At 41.0% G+C, this 20,346-nt stretch overlaps 1 protein-coding gene across 2 annotated transcripts; it reads right to left on the bottom strand.

Moving 5' to 3' along the window:
- Positions 1-104: 104 nt before the first annotated feature.
- Positions 105-19,424, bottom strand: ptenb (phosphatase and tensin homolog B). 2 transcript variants are annotated; one of them, XM_032574657.1, is made up of 9 exons: positions 19,343-19,424; positions 14,559-14,643; positions 12,330-12,374; positions 10,636-10,679; positions 10,323-10,561; positions 9,099-9,240; positions 8,615-8,781; positions 5,361-5,606; positions 105-5,137 (listed from the first exon to the last, which is right to left on the bottom strand). In XM_032574657.1, exons 1-9 carry the CDS (start codon positions 19,422-19,424, stop codon positions 4,949-4,951), a joined length of 1,239 nt encoding a protein of 412 aa, XP_032430548.1. In that variant the 3' UTR covers positions 105-4,948. The 2 variants fall into 2 exon arrangements, with proteins under 2 accessions (XP_032430548.1, XP_032430549.1); XM_032574658.1 differs by lacking the exons at positions 10,636-10,679; positions 12,330-12,374; positions 14,559-14,643; positions 19,343-19,424 and adding an exon at positions 9,784-9,833 and having other exon boundaries at positions 4,949-5,137; positions 10,323-10,370.
- Between the last annotated feature and the right edge of the window lie 922 nt (positions 19,425-20,346).

The following is a 20,346-nucleotide window of genomic DNA, read 5'->3' as shown; positions in this document are numbered from 1 at the left end:
CTTTAGTTTCACAGCTTGCTTCTAACATCATTCAGGTTGTCATCTATCTTTTGACTTCTTGAAGGTCAATAAGAGTTGTAGTTTTTAAAGAAAGAGAAGCACCATGGCTGTTTATAAATAGTTTATTCACTTTACAGTGTTTTTTGTTTTTTTCCATTATAAAATGGGTAGCGGCAGATAAAAGAGGGGAGGGGTCAGAATAATGTGTGTGTATTAATGTATGTGTATGGTAACAACTCAAAGTGTCGCAGCAACTCTCCTGTTTGACTTCTGACTGAAAAAAAAAACATTTACAAACATCTTTTGAAGCTGATGGTTCCACAACTCAGAAGTTGTCAATGTGTTACTGACAACCATTCTACAGGAACAGTCTACAGTTGTGATTGAAGGTTTTTATTGTTTGGAACTTAAAATATCCACTGAGTAGCAGAATCAGATATTCCACTAAAATTGAACACTGATGTCATGAAATGTACAGGTTCAAGCACCAACATACGAACAACATTTTGCTAATCAGCTGAACAAAAATTACTGACTGGACAACCAATGACCACTTCAACCCAAAATCACACAAACATCCAAGTGAGCTTTTTGTTGATGGGAATGGAGATTGAAATGGAACCCAAATGGTCAAATCAAAACCTACTGTAGTTTTGATTCAAACATGAGCAATGTGATATATAATGTCTTATAAGACATGATTCTGTCTCCTGGTCTGTCAAAGTCAAATGACCCTCAGTTGATTTGACCGTTAATACCTCTGATCCATGTAGTCCACTAAAAACCCATTTCAAAAGTCCAGAACCCACTTTTCGGAGCAGGAATCAACCCGCCTCTGACATGTGAACTTCCTGAATGAGCTGCAGCTTAGCATCTGAAACCCAATGAGATGGGCTGAAGATCCAGAACAAGCAGAGGCGTTATCTTGGAGCTCGTCGCTATTCATACAGGGAGTTCAACAGGATTGTGCTTCCAATTGAACACCTTGCTGGTTCCAATTCTTACTCAACAAATCTAAACATTGGAGCATCTTATCCGAGGATCAGTTCTGAAACACTTTAGGATATCAGCACCTTCAGGAAAGGCCATAAATTCATCCACCTGACGCTTGTCAGAAAATGAGCAGCTGGTCAATGTTCTGATTTAGCTAATTCTGCCTTAACTCCTAGTGCCAGGCAGTTTCCCTTACAAAGTCCAAATCCCCCATTAAGATTATATTAACCCTAACCCATTAAGTTTTGGAGGGGAAAAAAAGCTCCAAGAATCAATATGGAATGCTTCCTCATTGATACAGGATTAGGAATTTGGAAGACTGTTGGAAAAACTTCAACAGCTCTCAGAAACCTAACAATTTTTGCCCAGTTGCCAGTTCTCTGTTTTCATAAGCCTTCATTTGACATATTGAACCCTTACCAACACCAGACAGAAAATTTTCAGTCCCCTTCAAAAGTATTGGAACAGCAAGGCAAATTGCTTTGAAGACATTTGGGTTCAACATCAAAACATGAGCATGACTAGAGTTCAGAAAGTCAACTTTTACTTCCTGGTTTTTACAGTAGATGTGGTAAGCACATTTGGATATCTCACTATTTGTGTTGCACCACAGCATTTTTAGGTGAGCAGAAGAACAAAGAAACTTAAAGTAAATAGTATTTAATATTTGGTGGCATAACCTTTATTTGTAATGAGTGCCTCAAGCCTTCGACCTATTGACATCACCAGCTGTTGCATTCTACGTTTGTGATGCTATTCCAGGCTTTTACCGCAGCTTCTCTCAGTTCTTGTTTGTTTCGGAGGGTTCCTTCCCCAAATCAAACATTTCAGGAGGTGAACTGCATTCTCTTTTGAGTTAAGGTCAGGTGATTGACTTGGCCAGTCTAAAACCTTCCATTTTTTTCCTCTGTTGAAGTTCTTTGTTTTGCTGGATGTGTGTTTTGGGTCATCGTCCTGCTGCATGATAAAATTTCTCCCAATTAGTTTGGATGCATTTCCCTATAAATTGGCACACAAATGTTTCTGTACACTTCTGAATTAATTCTGCTGCTACCACCATCACTTACATCAATAAAAAATAATGAGCCTGTTCCAGAAGCAGCCATGACATTACCTCCACCATCCTTCACAGATGACCTTGTGTGCTTTGAATCCAAAGCAGCTCTTTTCTTTCTCCAAACTTTGGCATTTCCATCACTTTGGTAGAGATTAATCTTGGTTTCATCAGTCCATAAGATTGTGTACCAGAACTTTTCTGGCTCATCTCTGTACTTCTTTGCAAATTTCAATCTGGCCTTCTGATTCTTACTACTTATAAGTGGTTTGCATCTTTGGGTATAGTCTCTATATTTCTGCTCTCTGAGTCTTCTTTGAACAGTGGATTGTGATATGTTCAGCCCTGCACTGTGGGGTCGTTAGTGATGTCACTTATTGATGTTTTGGGATTTTTCTTCACAGCTCTTCCAATATTTCTGTCATCGGCTACTGCTGTTTTCCTTAGCCGGCCTGTTTGCCGTCTGTTGCTCAGTAGTTTTTTTCTTATTCAGAACATTCCAATTGTTGTGCTTGCTATGTCCATTGTTTGGCCAATGGGCCTGATTCATTCCCCTTCTTTTCTCAGCTTCAAAATGGCTTGTTTTTCTCCCATAGACAGCTCTCTGGTCTTCATGTTGGTTTATCCTCTTCAACAAGAAACTCCTAGCTAATAGGTTTAAGCATAAGCCAAAAAGTAGACTAGTCAAGCAGAGCTATTTAAATGTTTGAACAATCAACGTTAAAGGCAACACCTGGTCAACAAGGAACACCTTTCAATCACGTGTTCCAATAGTTTGGCTCATTTGAAAAATGGGTGGATTCAAAGAAAGGGTGGTATGTGTTGAGTTGTTTAACACATCTACATGTACAAACCAGGAAGTAAAAGGTGACATTCTGAACTCTTCTGTCATGCTCATGTTTTGATGTTAAACCCAAATGTCTTCATTGTTCAACAAAAACAATGCAATTTGCCTTACTGTCCATTTTGAAAGAGACTGTATCTGACCGTGAGAGAGAATGTTCTACAAGGTTCTACCACTCCAATATGTGATCAGAGCTTCAGCTTTCACCCCATGGACTTGATTTAAGTCCAAATGGCGAAGTTTCATGACCAGTGAAACTTCTCCAATTAGACAACTTCAGAGTTTTCACGGATCTGAACTAAGAGTCAAGAGTCCTTCATTGTCAGATACGCTCCAGCTAAGTCAGTTTCCGTGTGATCCAATCTGAAGACTGTGCATAGCAAATAGAGTTACAGCGCTAATGCAACATAAGAGGAAAAAAAATATGGAAAACTAGAGGAGGAAAAAACTGACCAGAGTCAGGATCTAAACTGGAACATCTCTAAGTAGCTTCAGAAAAATTTAAACTTGCTGTCTAGATTACATTATCTCAGTTTGAACAAACATTAAACATAAAAAAAAATCTAAGTTAAGAACTTTGAAATGCCTTGTTGAAAATGTGCTATATAAATAAAATTACCTTACCTTAAACATCAGAAGCACTTCTGATTTGACAAATCTGGCCCATTAGGAGGCTCTATCATTGAACCTTCTGAAATGTTTTAGCACCAGAAACCTTACAGAGAACCAGCTTAGCTGTAGTGACACTCCGAGGGATGGGGCACAGCCTTCTTAAACAGTTTCAGACCAGTCATTCTAAAGACCTCATGATCCTTCCCAAACCTGGATTGCATTTTCAGAAGGCTCTGTAGCTTATATGATAAGTTCATAATACTAACAGAAAGCTGCCAAACAACCAGAAGAGCTTTTCTAGCTGGATTGAACATGCTCAGGAATATTTACAAGGCTGAAGCATCCGGAACAGGGATGGTTAGAGAGATGAGCTTGTTTGCTGTTTAGGTTAATGACAGATAGAAGCTAGAGGAAAACAGAATACACTTCCTATACCTGGGATTGGACAGACTCCAACAGCTGATTGACAAAATGCCAGTTGATTTGGAGTAGATTTCATTAACAGGGTTGGAAACTCCCTCTGAGTGACACATGGAACCCCATAAATTATTACCATTACAGAGTCCTGGGGATCCGACACTTATGAACTAAGAAATCCAAACACATATTGTGCCAACACAAGGGTTTGAATCGATCTGAGCTGGAAATCCACAACACTATGTCATCTTAGGATCAGAATCCAAAGCTAACCTTAAAGATTTCTTGCTCTGACTAGTAAAATAAATTCTAAACCAATGGTTAACAATTAGCCAGAAAATCTGCAAACTACAATATCCTGCTGCGATCTAGACTGCTTTACATCCTTCAACAGAACCTCCTCAAGCTTCCTACCAGAGCGTTGGGATCAAACTCAACCAAATGTTCTAATTTTAAAACTTCTGGATTTCTGGAACTTCTGTGCATCTGGGTTCACATCTGAATCTTTTTTGATCCTGATCTTGATTGGATTATGATCAATTTAAAGAAACATTTCAATAGGAAAGCAGCTGACATGACAAGAATTTAATGCTCAGAGAGAAGAACCAAGCCGGAACTCAGACAGGACAGAAATGGAAACAAAGTTAGAATATTTTTGTTTTCAAAACAAAAACATTCTTCTGGAGGAAAGAAAGAAAGATGAAATAAAAGATTCTAGGAAAGGTTAGGTTTACCTCAATGAAGGAAACCTCCGACTTTCTGAGATTCAAGTTTTACTCAGTTTCTGTTAAAATGTCCCATTCTGTGCCTCAGCCACTTCCAACTGATCACCCCATCATGATTGTTTGGTTGTGCACCGAGTAGATAAAATACGTTTGGTGTCATTATCTGATCCAAGCTCTTTAGACCCCAAGTCCACAGATCAATTCTGGCCCAGACTTCTGGTCCAATACTGGTCTCCATCCAGTGTTCCTGGCCTTGTGTATTTATGTACACGTTTACACTGAATATGTGCGTGTCTGTGTGTGTCAGACTTTTGTGATCTGACTATGGAGATCATCTTCAAATGGTTCGTTCTCAGGATCTGAGTCTGTAGTGTCCGAGTAGCGATAGTGATCCGGCTCGTTGTCGCTGACATCTGGGGTCACTGAGGTCGACATACTGCACGTGTCACAGTTGGCTCCTTCCTCCACAGTCTTTGTGAAAAACAGTTTGACCTGAGAAACAGAAATAGCAAGAATGTTCTCAATGAGCAGAAAAATATAATGTTCCTGCACCCAAATGAGCAATATGATTTATTCTTTTTATTTTAGTTTTCCATAAAGAAATCCTGAAAAAGTTAAAGAATGATTATCCAAAAGTGATTCAGAGAACATCTGTGAAAAGTGGACATTGTTTCAGTCTGAATAAACAATGACTGAAGCATCAATCTGGCTCTACCTTAAAGTTTGGGGAGAAGTTCTTGTTGGCTTTATCCTTATTGGCTTTATCCAACTCATTCTTGTCAAGTGTCAGAACCAAGAAGTCTCTGTCGTTGGTCTCACTCCCCATCATCAATTCTGGATTCTGAAACATTCTGTCAGAAAGATCTCGAAGTGTTGCAAAGCTACCGTTCTCCAGTCTGTCCGAGGACTCCTCTGGCCCTGGGATGAAGAATGTGTTGATCCAGAAATGAAACATCTTTTCCTATAAGGACACAGGAAGAAGAGTACCAGGGATCAGTCAGCTGAGATGGTTTGTGTTGTAAGTTCAGGTGTTCACAGTGGTGAAGATTTAACCTGAGCTTCATCACTAGGAATGCCTGAAGATCCATGCGGAAACTCAAACTCAGATTAAACTGGAAAGACGGGATTGGCGGAACATCCTGTAGAATGTAAGAACATCTGGAGCCGGAAAAAATGAAAAGAGGTTCTTGCCCTACTTTTTGCAGTGGAAATATACAGTATGTTTACCCAGAATCTCTGAAATTAAACAGAACCCAATCAGAAAAAACAACTTATTTTTAAACAACATTCCTAACCCTCACCTATTAAGTTGCAGATGTTTTACATCTGTTCTGATCCGGATCATGTTCTAGCTGCAAAACCAAACACTTCCTCAACTTTTCCGGGGAAATCCCAAGGCACGCCAAAAGCACAGTCCCTCAGTGTGTTCTGGAGTAGTCTAGAACAGTGGTCCCCAACCTTTTTTCTTACCACAGACCAGTCAAGACTTGGCAATTTTGCTGGGGCCCGGGACCGTCAGATAAGGCTTCTTCTGCATGTTGGTGTTCCAGCTAAAGCCTTTTTTTTTTTTTTGCCCCGATTTTCTCTTTACGACAACCTTACAACGTCCTGCAATGAGTGGTGTGTTGAATATGCCCAAACTAAAATCAGGCATATTCAACATTGTCTGGGCCTGATTTAGCAGCCTGTGGTTTTTTTTCCCTGACTGGGAGCGAGAACGCAGCCTGTTGAATGTGACAGGTAGCCAATCAGAAAGCGCAGTGACATAAGAACGTAGAGGAATCCCAAACAGTTCACATGGCAACTGAGAGTCCGGTCGACATCAGAGGTGATATGTGGAAATGTTTATTACTATATGTAAAGGTCATTTTATATATGTTTATTATATGTGGTTATGTTTATTCAGTTAAAAATGTTAACTACGAAAAAACATAACTCACCTTCAAATCATAGTGCAGCAAATAGAGCAGCTGATCCCGCCGTCTTTTATCAAACGCCTTTTCTTTCTGTTACGTCTTTTATCGCTTAAAATGAGTCCACAAACTATCACTACTGCTTCTACATCGTCATCTGTGTTTGTTTATTCTAAATTCACGTATGGTATTGTTGGGGGTTTTACTGGATTTTCCTCTGGAATCGGGATGTTCGCGAGTGGAATCGGTTCGTGTGGTGTGTTGCTCCTGCCGTGTGGCTGGACACACGAACCGATCGAACCTGTTGGACTTTTATCGGCTCGTGTCGTGTGTGGTCACGAAATCGGCCGACAAACCTTAAATCGTGCCGTGTGAACCAGACCTAAACCTCACAAGCTCTACTCCTCTCATCTCATCTCGACCACTGCCCCAACACGCTCTGACTCTGGTTGCTATGGTAACGTTTACATATCCCTTCGAAATAAGATACAGATGCACCACAAAAACGAACATTTTACTTTCGCGAAAATTTTAACTTACGATAACGACTAATGGGAGCCCTGAGCTTGTTTCTCTGCAACAAGATGGTTCCATCTGGGAGTGATGAGAGACAATGACACCTGAAGTGTTGCTTATGCACAGGTTGATTGGTCTCTACGTGGCGAAGCAGTTTGAAAGCTTCATTCCCTCATTAACGAGCCGGTCACCATATCATGCAGAGCGGGATGTGGGAATCACCTACCGGTCAGGGATAAATCCATTCTCCTGTCTCTTCTCTGGGCCTTTTCCCCTCGCAAAGAAACTTTCCAAAGACATCTGATATGTTTCTTACTCATTTTGCTGCTTGTGGGCTCAATGCTGGCGCGCAAGATGTAACCGAGAGAGTCTGGTTAAAGGATTTTCAAAATAAAAGCTCCTCCAGACTCACATAATACGTAAAACGGAAATATTTAATTGTTTCTTACGCAGCCCGGTACCAATTGGTCCACGGACCGGTACCGGTCCGCGGCCCGGGGGTTGGGGACCACTGGTCTAGAACACAACAGGATCTATTCTAGACTCAGTTGTGTTGCCAAGAACGTGGGTTGGAAGTGCCTGGAACACTTCACCTGGGAGGCGTTTAGGAGGCGTCCTAACCAGATGCCTCAGCCAATTCAACTGGCTGCTCTCGATGTGAAGAAGCAGCGGCTCTACTCTGAGCCGCTGCTCTACTCTGAGCAGCGGCTCATGCCGTGCTGGATGATCAAGCTTCTCACCCTATGCCTAAGGGAGAGGACAGTCACACTGTGGAAAAACTTCATTTCAGCCACTCCCCAAAGCTTGTGACCATAGAAGAGGGCAGGACATCTCTTGAGCTCTTGAGGTTGAAGTGCACCTCTTGAAGTACGCACAAGAGATGAATTGATCCTCATCCTGGCTGCTTCGCATTCAGCTGCAAATTGTACCACTGAAAACTGGAGATCACAACCTGATGAAGTCAATAGAACCACATCATCTGTGAAAAGCAGAGACAATCCTAATGCCACCAAAACATTTCACCTTTTAACACTTTGGCTCCATCTAGAAATTCTGTACATAAAGGTTGTGAACAGAACTGGTGATCAAGGGCAACCTTGGCGAAGTCTAACTCTCACTGGAAACAAGCCAAACTTAATGCCAGCAACACGGTATTAAGTTGTATAGGGACCTAGCTTAACAAAAGGCGTGGTACCCATACTCTGGAGCACCCCCTACAGAATTCCAGAGGGACCCAGTCAAATGCCTTCTCCAAGTCCACAAAAGACATATGGTTGGGCAAACTCCCATGTGTCCTCCAGAACGCACTAAGGGTGTAGAGCTGATTCAGGACGAAAACCTGGTCATGCAACACTGAAAGGAGTCTTCTGGAATCCGAAATTTGACTAACTGGCAAACCCTCCTCTCTAGGACTCCTTTTCTAATTCAAAAAGATCAAATTATCTCAGTTTTAAAAATAACAAAGTCGAGAGAGCGAGAGCTTCACCATAACATCCTTACCATCTCCTCTTAACCTTCTTCACCATGTACTCCTGCTCACCTTCTTCATCATCTTGTTCTGCTTGTGAAAGAACTCCACCTTGATGTCTCCGCAGACAGGTAGTGGCTGAGGGAACTCAAACAACATCAGTTTGTCCTCCCTGCGAGTATAAGCAGGGTTGTAGGTGTGGATCTTCACTTTTAGCTGGTAGACCACGAAGTGAGGGTCTAAAGACACAAAAACACCTGAGCGTCACTCCCTTCTCCTAGATCATGTAATGAACTGAAATGGAACTCGAATATGGCCTGCAACTGAACCGAGAGCAGTTTGGGTTATTGTCTTTGTCTGGGTAGGGACGTAGAATTGAGATTGTGTCAGCATACAGGACTAACCTTGGTTTGGGTCCGATTCTAGAACTGAAAAGTGTCTGGAACCAATATTACATTTCTAACATGATTTCAGTATGAACTAAATCAGAAACTGAAACTAGGGCTCTGGACTACGAAAGATTAACCAGGGTCTGGATCTGGTTTCTAGAACTTACTGCATGTACCAGCCGTAAACATGGGGATGGTTTCGAACAACATTTTGTGGAAGAGCAGGGCCACAGGTCTGTAGTGCAGCCGGTTCCTGAGCAGGAAGTTGTAGTAGATGACGTAGCGGCGCTGGCTGGGAATGGTCACACCCTGAACACACACAAAGAATAACAGCGTCAAGATTGGGTGTATTCACACCAGAAAAGTCCTTTGGTCCACTTGTTTCATTCAGACCAAAAGCGGACTTTATTTTTTTTTGTTTGGTGCAGTTTACTTTCACATTGTACTTTTTGAAAGTGAACTATACTTTGTAAACAAAGCCATGTCATTGATGATTGTTGCTAACATTTGATAGAAATGATGAGGGGCGGAACAGAGCACAGACCCAGAAAGAAAGAAAACAAACATGCAAGTCCTGCATGCTGAATTTATGTTGTACGCATTAACATGTGCTGTTATTACAATTGCAATACAATTTTGAATGTCAAGAGCTGGTCATTCAACTCAGGTTTCGCGATATGATATTTCTAATTTTGGAACCACGTCAGCAAATGCGTGCTGCTAACTTAATAAGCCATGACACAACATGCTGGCAGCAGCATTGCTAAGCAGAAGACGACAGATCAGGTATGATTTCATTACAATTAGTACATGCAGTAGTCGTATTAGCAACACTGAAGGGCTCATTTTTACCATGATGCCCAGCAACGGTGTCTCGAGAAGTCCAAAAAGACGTATGTTTCCTGTAGTTGGTTCAAAACGAGACAGGTCTGTATTCACTCCAAAAGCAAACCGTACCAGTGTTAGTTTGAAAGTGGACTCGGACCACTAACTCAAAAAGTGGGTCTCTCTCTGTTTGGGGAGCACCAGGGTCCGCTTGAGTATATTTACACCTGCACAAAAGGTTCAAACCAAAGAGGAAACGAACTCTAGTCCATTTAAAGCAAACCGAAGATGACAGCTCAGTTCAACCAGCTGCAACAAGAACATAAGGATCTTATGTTCTGCTCATTATTTCTTTCTCCTTATTGTTAAACCTCAAACCTAACATACTCGGCAGCTCCAACTTTATTTGCATTCCGACCTGATTCATGATAAGGAAGAGAGATCAGGAGAAGGATCAAGGATGTCGGTGTAAACTCAATAACCAGAAGGACATTCCTGCTTGTAACATATGGCAAACACACGTGTTTTCATCTTTACCTGGTCTTTGCTGTTCCTGACTTACTGACCTTCTTGTCTCTTGTCCGGACCTCTCCATAGAAATCTAGGGCCTCTTGAGCTTCCTGGAACTTCCCTCGGTGCAACAAGTAGGCACAGATCATGACTCCAGTGCGGCCCTTTCCTGCCTTGCAGTGGATGGCAGCCACATGATGCTCATCTTCACTAAGCCACTGATCCAAGTCCTCACAGAATGGCTTGATTAGCTCCAGCTGTGGCGGGTTGTGGTCTTCGAATGGATACTGAGCCACTGAAACAGAACTGAGTAGTTAGTAAGAACAAATACCAAAATCTGGTCTTCCAGTAGGTCAGGGACTGTCTCACCTCTACAGCTGAACTTCGAAGTGTCATAGTGTCGCTCTGCACACCTAAGGAAATAGGGACACTTTTCAAGAAACTCAAAGACATTGTACAATAATAAGATTAAAAATAACAGTAATAAGAAATCATGGAAATGTTACACAGTAAGAGAAATTGTAAAAAGAAGGGTCTTGCGTATAGAATCTGTATGAAATCTCACTTTAAATTTGACTTGTAGATTTCAAAGTGAGAAGGTCTGAACAGTGACAGATGGTGGTATTTTGAATTCAATGAGCTTAGAGTTAGAGAGCCAGTGCATATTTTGAAGAACTGTGGTTATGTGGTCATGGGAGAGGGTCTGAGTTAAGGTTGGGCGATATCCAGGATTTTCCAAGCCAATATTCGTCAGTCTATCAAATGACAATGGGTGATATATTCATGCAGGTGACTTTTGGACTTTTTTTGTGTGTGTGTAACAACAACTAACCTAACAACGATTCGCCAGCTTAGAACACAAAAGCAAAAACAAATGGAGGAATTAGTTGCCAAAAAAATACAAAGTCACCTATTTGGGATTGCTTTGGCTTTAAACAGGATGAAGAGGTAAACCACAGGTTGTGGACTGCAACTTGAGCAGTTTCGAGATTTTTCACTAGCAGAAATACAAAATACAGTTCAATAAGAAAATTACCACCCTGTATGGACACAGGGATCCTTAGTTGTAACTATCTCTCAAAGGAAAATGCATAAAAGACGTTTCCAATTGATGTCACAAATAGCAGGCAAACATACTGGTCTGTGGGCAGCAACTCGTTGAGAGGAGCTAACATCAGCTGGTTTGCCTAACCACATATTTGTGGCTCACAAGACCACAAAATCATGAGTGCACCTTCTGGACTCGTCTTCAGATCCACCGGTAAAATAGTTAACCACGTGCGCAGGCTGCACACACTGCTAAATTCAAAGTAGGATTTCATGACATGCTTATTTCCTTTATAAAAGCATTTCTAAAATGTATCTAGAAGAAATTGCAGTTTCCCTTTTTCTCCTTGTTTGAATTCTGCATAGTTTTTAGGTGTTTACATTATGTATTTATTTTGAATGCATCAAATCACTCAAAAACTGTGGCAGAGGTTTGTTTTTCTTCTTTTAATTTTAGTTTGTGTTTAATTTGGTATTTGTGTGGTCATCCAAATCCATAAGCACAATTAAACTAGGGAAAGGCCAGTCACCCCTCACTGTATTTCAATAAAAGTATTTTCTGAATATAGTGTAGTGTCTGTCTGTTCCAGGTTTGGTAAATAAATCGCCGCTGCAGTTGGAGGCACTTTGGGGGAAAAAAACTGGAATGGCAGTAGTTGATGGTGTGCTGCGTCTTTTGGCTTCAATCAAGAATTGTTATTAGCGTAATAAAAAAGTAACTCGTAGGCAAAAAAAAAACGTCCTTACGAAGAAACAACCGGCAAAGTGCGAAGCCTTTCGTCGATGGTCAATAAATTTGTCCAATCGCCCAACCTTAGTACACAGTTGGGAGGGCAGCTGAGTTTTGTATGAGCTGGAGTTTGTTTAGACTTCTTAATTAACACCTTCATAATTCCCTGAGGAAGGAAAATCTGGAGCAAGAAATCTTTGACCTCTAAACGTCTTTACCAGGAATGCTCCTAAATGTGAAGAGTTCAAAAGTTGAACCAGGCTAACAAGAGGAAAGTAGTACTTACAAGTTATAGATCTTATAGTGATTCTTGTGCTTGGAATCCAAGAACCTAAAAATAAAAATAAGTCAATTAGGTATCATAGATCAGTTTGAGTTTCCTAAAAGTGGTTTCTTCTACAGAGTTTCTCTCTCAAAGTGAATATGATCTGTTGCAGTGGTGATGTTCAGTCTCTATAAAGGCGGATGCTGTCCCATGTATCCCTGCCCAGTCCAGATCACCAGAGGTGAAGGTCCAACACGCTTAGGGCAGAGGTCTCAAACTCTCTCTTTTTTTTAACTGAACCAAAACGCACCAAATTCCACAGCACATCTGCATGATAGGGTTGTCAAAGTCAAGCTAGCATAACTGACTCACTTCTCTCTACCTCCCTATTTTTTTTAGGGTTAGGGTTATGTGGTGATCTGGAATCTGGAAATCTGGAAACCTAGTTTTCCCAACTAGTTGCTATCTAGTTGTGGTAGTGTTGACAATTAGTGGAAAAGCAATGCATCCCTTATTCTTTTATGTATCATGTATATTTAAGATTTAGTGCACAATATTAACAGCTAAAATCAATGGTGGTCATCGTCAGCTAGCAGTCTTTTGCCCTCCAGCAGGGAGCTGGACGATGGGATCTTGCATACGTGGCATCACGTTGCAATACCACAACAAGATAGGTACCAAGGGCATCACATTTCACCAATCAGTGAAAAGTTTTAATTTAAAAAATAGAGACGAAAAGGGAAGCAGGTCAGTTATGCTAGCTCGACTTTGACAGAATTCAGTGTTCTTGGTTCAGTAAAAAGAAAAAAAAGGCGACCCACACATTAACTCTGACAGATCATCGGTAGAGCAGGTGCATAAATTAGCTTATCAACCACTGCTAGTGTTCAGATTTAGTTTTAAAAAATAGATTGGAAATTAAATGTTTAATTAAAAAAAAACAAAAAAAACAACTTAGTGTTAAGCTAAATATTTAGCTAGCAAAACAAATATTTAATTAGGTACTAACTACTTAGTTTTGAAAACTAAATATTTAGCTCCAAATTAAATATTTATTTGGAATTCTGACATTTATAAATGCATGAGTAAGACAGTGGAAACATGACTAAAAATGGACACCTAATTTTTTTAACTCAGGCTAAATAAATCAGATTATTGCTGTTATTTTTTTTACTGTGTAACTCTACGATCTGAACCCCATCGTAACGGACTGCATGTTCTGCTCTTTGTGTGGGAAGTGTCTCCATGTTTTTTGGTGTTGAATCCCGATGCACTCTGGAGCTGTTGTTAGTCAGTTGCTATGGCAATGGGTCTGTGTGTAGCGTAGCCAACAGAGTGATAAAAAAGAATGAGTGGTTTTGAGTTGTTCAACGGTTTTTCTGCATTATGTCACCTTTCCTCTTGCGTACTGCACCGAATTAACAATACGTACATCTCCAGGTTTAATTTTGTTAAAGGAAATGTAAAACCACGGCAGCGTGGTTCAGAATGCCAAGTAAAATAATTTTTTTGCTCTCCACCGTTGTGCACATACGTAAAATTTCCAGACAAAAGCAATAACATGCAGCATGTCTATATCTGACATGCTGCATGTTATTGCACTTTAGAAACCACTGATGATTGTTGTTACATGATTGTTGTATGATTGTTACAAGCATTTGATTTTAAGATCGGTAGTCTCTCCTCTTTATTTCTTCTTCTGTGGTATTGTTTGTTAAATTGTGCCCCTTAGATCCTCCCCTTTTGTGATGTTGTCTTGTTGGTGTTGGTTGCTTTTTTATCTAAATACATCTAGGTTATTTTTAGATTTATTAAGTGAATTTTTGTTCTCATTGCCATTATAATATATAAATCCATCCCATAATGTGAATATTTAAGTGAAGGTATGACTGTATACATTACATCATATCACGGTCACTAATAACCAGAACAACACAGAAAGAATTTGGTTACACAGAGAGGTAATAGTTAGAAGTTACATTGTCACAGTGCAGAACTTATCTAACGGCACATTATCACATGATCCAACTAACATGTGACACAGTTAAACCCTCCCAGTTTAACAGTTACTGTGGAAAACATGGAACATACAAGCATCCAAATTTCTTATTAATGACATATTTCTTGTTTGAGAACGTTAACGGGGCAGATGTCTGCATCTCGACTCTAAAGCAAACCCTCAGTTTGATTTTTTTCATAAAGCTGCTTTGTCTGTGGCCCAGCTGTGTTCTTGTTCTGTCTGTGACTCACCGAACGACATCATCGATATTGTTCCTGTAGACGCCCTCAAGTCGCTCAGCGGGAAAACCCATGGCAATGATGTTGGGATAGATATCTGATTGGTAAGTTCAGGAAAAAAACCTGCGGAACAGCTCAGAGAAAAGTTTCTAAATCGACAACATAAATAGTTTACAACTCATTCTCTTAACAACTCAAATCATTCACAGTGTTAGTCTCAGATTTGTATTATATAAGCCATGACAAGCTCTCAGCTCCGCTGATTGAAGCGCAACAAAATTTTTATCAATATCCAGGGCATGGCAGAGCCTGTGTGGCATTAGGCACTATTGACATTCAGATCCTCTGGTTGTAAGAGTGGAGGTGAGTGGGTGTGCTCATTCCGCTCCCCACAAGATGCCGGTTGCCCATGTCACTCATATCAGAAAAAAGATGTCCAATCCGATTATGTGATTGGAAATCGGGCCAATCACATGCTTTCTAACTGATCGGAATCAGGCGTTACAACCCGATCAGGGATCAGATATATATGCATATTGATTCTAAACACAAATGGGAATAAATAAGAGTATCTAGGTTATGTGGTGGTACAGAATCTGAATATCTCGAAACAACACATGCGCAGCTCATTGCAGCAGTGATGGCTGTAAGGCGAAGCAGAACAGAGCATCAGCTTGGAAGCACTGTTACCAACTTAACCACGATGTAACGGGGAACTTTTCAGACCCCTGCTTAATTTTTTTTTTTTTTTCTCCAAAAAAGCGACTAGTGACAAATCTAGCTCTCTTTGGCTTATTGGGGACTTTGCTGACAAAACGGGAAAGCACCTTTAGTACTGCAGTGAGAGCTGCCATGAGCCCCTCCCTCCTCCGAAGCCCTTGCTGGCTCATCATGCAGTAGAGTGGAGGAAACTCCATCCCGTTTCCATATTCCAATGGAATTACGCACGCACAGAGCTGCCGATGACCCCGCTCTGGACGAAATATAATGCAAATATAGCTTTTTATGTTGTCCAATGTCTTTTTGAACTGAAACACCTGTATTTGATTTACACTGCCTGTGTTCTGTTAAATGATAAATAAGGTGGATAAAATAAAAAATAAGTGACAACCTGGATCTGTTTCTTCACCCTTCATTTTTTTTAAATGTAGTTTTGAAGTATCGGATCAGGACCTGATATCAGCCAATACTCAAAATCAAAGAACTCTGAGGCAAAAAACCCCTAAAGTGGAATCTTACTTAGGGCTGCAGGGAACACTGATGTTTTTAAAAGCAACCTTGACACTATTCTGTAAGCAGCAGCTGTAAACCAATGAGCTTCTTATCCGTCATGACCAGGACTGGAGTCTGACATTTACATGAGGTTAATGTACAGCATTCCCCCTGCACTCTGAGCAGAGCAACTCAACACCAAAAGAACAGGTTCAATTCCTTAAACTATACTGCTTTCATCAATTTCCTTATATTCCCTACCCAGATATTTCTGAGAACTGATCAGAATTTATTATCAGCTCTCAGGAAGATTTTATGGAATCAGTCTGAGGTCAGACCAAACCAGACATAGTACCTGATGCAACCTCTGAAGAAGCAGAACATCAGTACATCCATTTCTTCTTGTTCTGTCTGGAATAATTACAGTTTTGCTGGAGTTTACCAGCAACAATGTGACTGTGGAGTCACATTTCAATGTGCTTAAATCCTAACAAAGGAAAAGTTTTGGATTATTTATCCAACTTCTGAATCCATTCAGATCTTCTTAATTCTGCTGCACATCAGCACCACCTTCAGTCAATTTTCAGAAACTGCCTTTCTGACACTGCTCAGTCAGACTAGACGGTGGACCCACAGACACACAAGGTCATTTAAAAAAAAAAAAACAACATCTAAGTTCTGATTGTATGTGGTTCCAGATCAGGTTTATACTCTGCTCCGTACCAGATCAGCCACTCTGAAGATAGCAGAGTCTCTGCTGTGAGAAAATATTTTAAAACCAACCTGGGTTGATTTTAAAATCTGCTATCTTCAGAGTGACTGAAGCAAACAGTGATCTGGTGCAGAGCAGAGTATAAACCTGATCTGAAACCAAACCAAAATTTATCTATTAAATCCTCTGGCAAGAAACTCATCCTGCTGTTCTGGAAAAGGAGGAACCAACATTTAATGCCTGGATCGCAGTATTGACTGATATGGTACATTCTCAATGACAAACTGGGAGATTTTGAAAAAATCTGGAAACCAGTAAAAAATCTGGCTGCAAAGAGGTCCTGCAATCACTTATGAAAGAGAAAGACAATTAAAAATGTACTGTACAAGCCATAGTCTTACTGTGCCTAGGTAGAACTCACTAGGGAAGTTACATAAAGAGAAGTGGGTGATGTTATCCTTCAATCCCCTTGTCTATGTTTTTTGTTTGTTTTTCTTTGCCTTCTTATATTGTGTTTATTGAAGGACAAAAATGTCAGAGGCAGTAATTCCATCTTGATCTCTGCTTAATGGAAGCCTTGCAATAAAAATATTTTAAACAAAAATATGTAAACTAGACCAGAACCCAATTTACCTGAGCCAAAGTTTCCTGAGCTGCAACATGACCCTAGTGCTCAGAAAGCTGCAGCTGGTCAGCCTCTGTGCAGACAGAACTGCTTCAACGACTGGAACTGTACATAAAACAGATCAGACAAACAAGAGAAGTGCACACGTGCAAAATGAGTTGTAAACTGCTCTCTTATTTGAATGTGATTCAGGCTGAATCATCAAATGGAATTTCTAAATCTGCAGACCAAACCTCATCAGGATCTGTATGGAGGAATTTTTCTGCCATAATTTGAGAGCACACATTTCCAGTCTGAAAGCAGGATCTCATTACTTTAAATACTTGTGCTTACATTTTCAGTTTAAAAGCAGAACTTCATGTCTTTCTTCTCAAACTTATTATGCTTGTGCTCAAAACTTTTGCTCTTTCAATTATTCACTGTGCTTTCTCAAACCTGTCTCTGCTCAAATCAAAACTCAGCTTGTAAACTTCTCTGCTTGCTTGCAAATCCTTTTCTGCTTGCTCTTAAAACAAAAAAGTACAGTTGCCTGGCAACCTCTCAGCCAATGTTGAACTGGGTGTGTTTGTTTATTTCTAGTGGGTGTGCCTGTGTGGCTATTGATTGTAGCAGCCTGTGCTGCCCACTGGATGTAGGGAGAAACAACAACATCAACTTTCTGCTCCGTGTTACAACTTAGAGATAAGGAATTTGGGCATACAGTCTGCGATCAATAGCTTAACATTGACTTACATGACAGATAGCAAGTCTGTGTTGTCTTCCTCACTAAAACTCCGCCAGCAGTGTGCTACTGATCGCTAACAGCCTACTGGAGCCAGAAAATGGATCCACAGAACTAACTGTGTTTCAACTTAGATAGAGAGCATATTGTGACCAAGTTGACTAAGATAAAGAGACCAATTAACCTGACAGTTATGTTTTTGGACTGTGGAAGGAAGCCGGAGTACCCAGAGAGAACTCACATATGCACAGGCAGAACATGCTAACTCCATGCAGAAAAACCCGGGGCCAAGAATTGAACTCAGGACCTTTGTCCTGCAAGGCAACAGTGCTACCAACTGTGCCACTGTGCAGAACAAAAGACATGAAATCCTGCTTTCAGACTGAAAATGTGTGCTCTCAACTTATGGCAGAATTCCCCTATAAACCTCGCTGGTTCAGATCCACAAACAATCCACACATAACACTGTACTGTGCTTAGGAATATCCCGGCATTACAGGATATTTCCCTTCTTTAACGCACCATCAGTGTGACCAATGTAAAACAGAACTGTGAGAATGTAATGCTGTCTGCAGATCGTGTTCTAAAGCACAAGAGCCCCATCTGACTCATTACACATTCCTATCCTGAATTCTCACAGTATATCCCCAACTCACGTAATCAAGACCAGTCTGTGGAACCTTGTAATTTCTGTCTGAAGATCTCACCTCAAACTCCACCAGGAGCTGACATCTCCACTGATTCTATAGTGGATTTACTGCCCCATGATGTAAATTAAAGAAGAGGAGAATGCTGCTGCATCATAAGATCTGTCTGAGTGATCACCTGACCTGAAGAGCAATGCTGCAATGAAGATTAGACTCTGAAACAGAACTCAGAAATCTGTCTGCTTGGTTTTTCACATGCCTTTTTTCCAATAAAACCATATAAACCGTGTTACTCAACAGGTGAATTCAAACCTTTAATGAAATAGTCGTTCAAAAAATCATGCTTGAAGGTAGAGTGTCATTAAGACTACTTGAGAATGTGACCTGCATTAAAGAGAAATTGCATTTGCTGTTTTCTGCTGTGACTAAAGCATGAAGCTTTGCATGCTTCATGCTTTGTTCTGCATAAACCTTTACCTGCAGAACATGCAGGGAGAAAATAATCAATCTAAGTCCATCAAAAGCTGCGCTCCTCCTGCCTAATGAACCTGTCACCATAGCCCAATGGAACCAGAGGACAAGCAGCTGAAGTCCCACACTCATCTCTGGAACTTCAAGATGTTTTCATTATATTTCAACAAAACCGGGAAGGACATCCCTCCCAGCTGGAACCCAAAGAGGCTTTGCTGAATTTGAAAAAAATACGTTTTCCTGCTACAATAACCAATCTGTGACTTCTCACAATAACCCTACAGCTATGAATAATCTATAAATACAGGATATATTTGCAGCTATATCTGTGATTCTGCAGTTGTAATGTAAAAGTTGCGTTTTTAATGCAATTATGCGGGGAGTCCCACACTAACAGGTGAAAGATACAAGTGAGGTCCAGGTCAAACCCATCCTCCTGATACCGCCGCTTGTTCCTGCTAACGATCTCCTTGATTAGATTAGCAGCCATAGTTCCCAGAGGTCCGTTAACCAAGCACCAGGGCACGGCTGGGAACCCTCGATGCCCCGCTCTGTCGGCTTAGGACAGATGAGCTAACGGCGACAGCTAGCTATGAGCTAGCTCCTCGCTAGCCCTCCAAGCTCCACAGAAATTATAGAAGAACACTAGAAATCCTCCGAAAAATATTCTCACAGCAGTCAACGGCCTGAGTATCTCTCCGGGTTCCGCAGCAGCAACCGGATGCTAACCGTCAAGCGTGTGGACAGCCAGCCCCCGGCCGTCGGCGCTGCTTTCTGGGTCAGCTCAGGGGCTGCTCCCGCTGTGGGCCCGGATGTTCAGGTCCCCCCGTCCAGATACAGAACCACCGCGTCGCTCGCCAGTGCAGACCATAACCTCCGGACAGATCCAAGGGAACTGTTCCCGGCCTCGGAGAACTGCAAAGACGCAGTGATTAAATGCAGCAACGCGGAGAGTAAAACAATCTCCGAGCAGCGACCACAGAGCGTCAAGTCCGCGGCAGTATAGAGGACATTCAGTGGCTTTCAAAATAAGGGATCGATCACAACAAGAATTTTACTCTTGCAATGTAATTTCTGAACTGCGTAAATTTTCCACCAGCGTAAATCATTAATAAAATGACCTTTTTGCCTCCTTGTCTTTTCTTAAGTACATTTGAAGAATTAAAACCAACAGATTTTGACTATTTCCTATGTTCTATATAAACTTCGGTTACGTCATGCCACATGCTTTTATTTTCTACAAGACGAACATCCTGTTGCCGCCTTGTTCAAAATAATAGAAAATCACTGGTTCAGTTATTTTGTGTCATGTAATGTCCTCCCTGCCACTTGCGCCAGAGAGTCCAGTCTTGTACCGACCACTGAGCCAGCACGTCTGATTTGTTTCTCCAGCTTGGAAAGGTTTGCCTTAG

Source organism: Xiphophorus hellerii, chromosome 10, assembly GCF_003331165.1.
Source record: "Xiphophorus hellerii strain 12219 chromosome 10, Xiphophorus_hellerii-4.1, whole genome shotgun sequence".
In the NCBI taxonomy this organism is placed as follows: domain Eukaryota; kingdom Metazoa; phylum Chordata; class Actinopteri; order Cyprinodontiformes; family Poeciliidae; genus Xiphophorus; species Xiphophorus hellerii.
The sequence above is the reverse complement of the archived record's forward strand: the minus strand, read 5'-3'. Positions and strand labels throughout refer to the sequence as shown.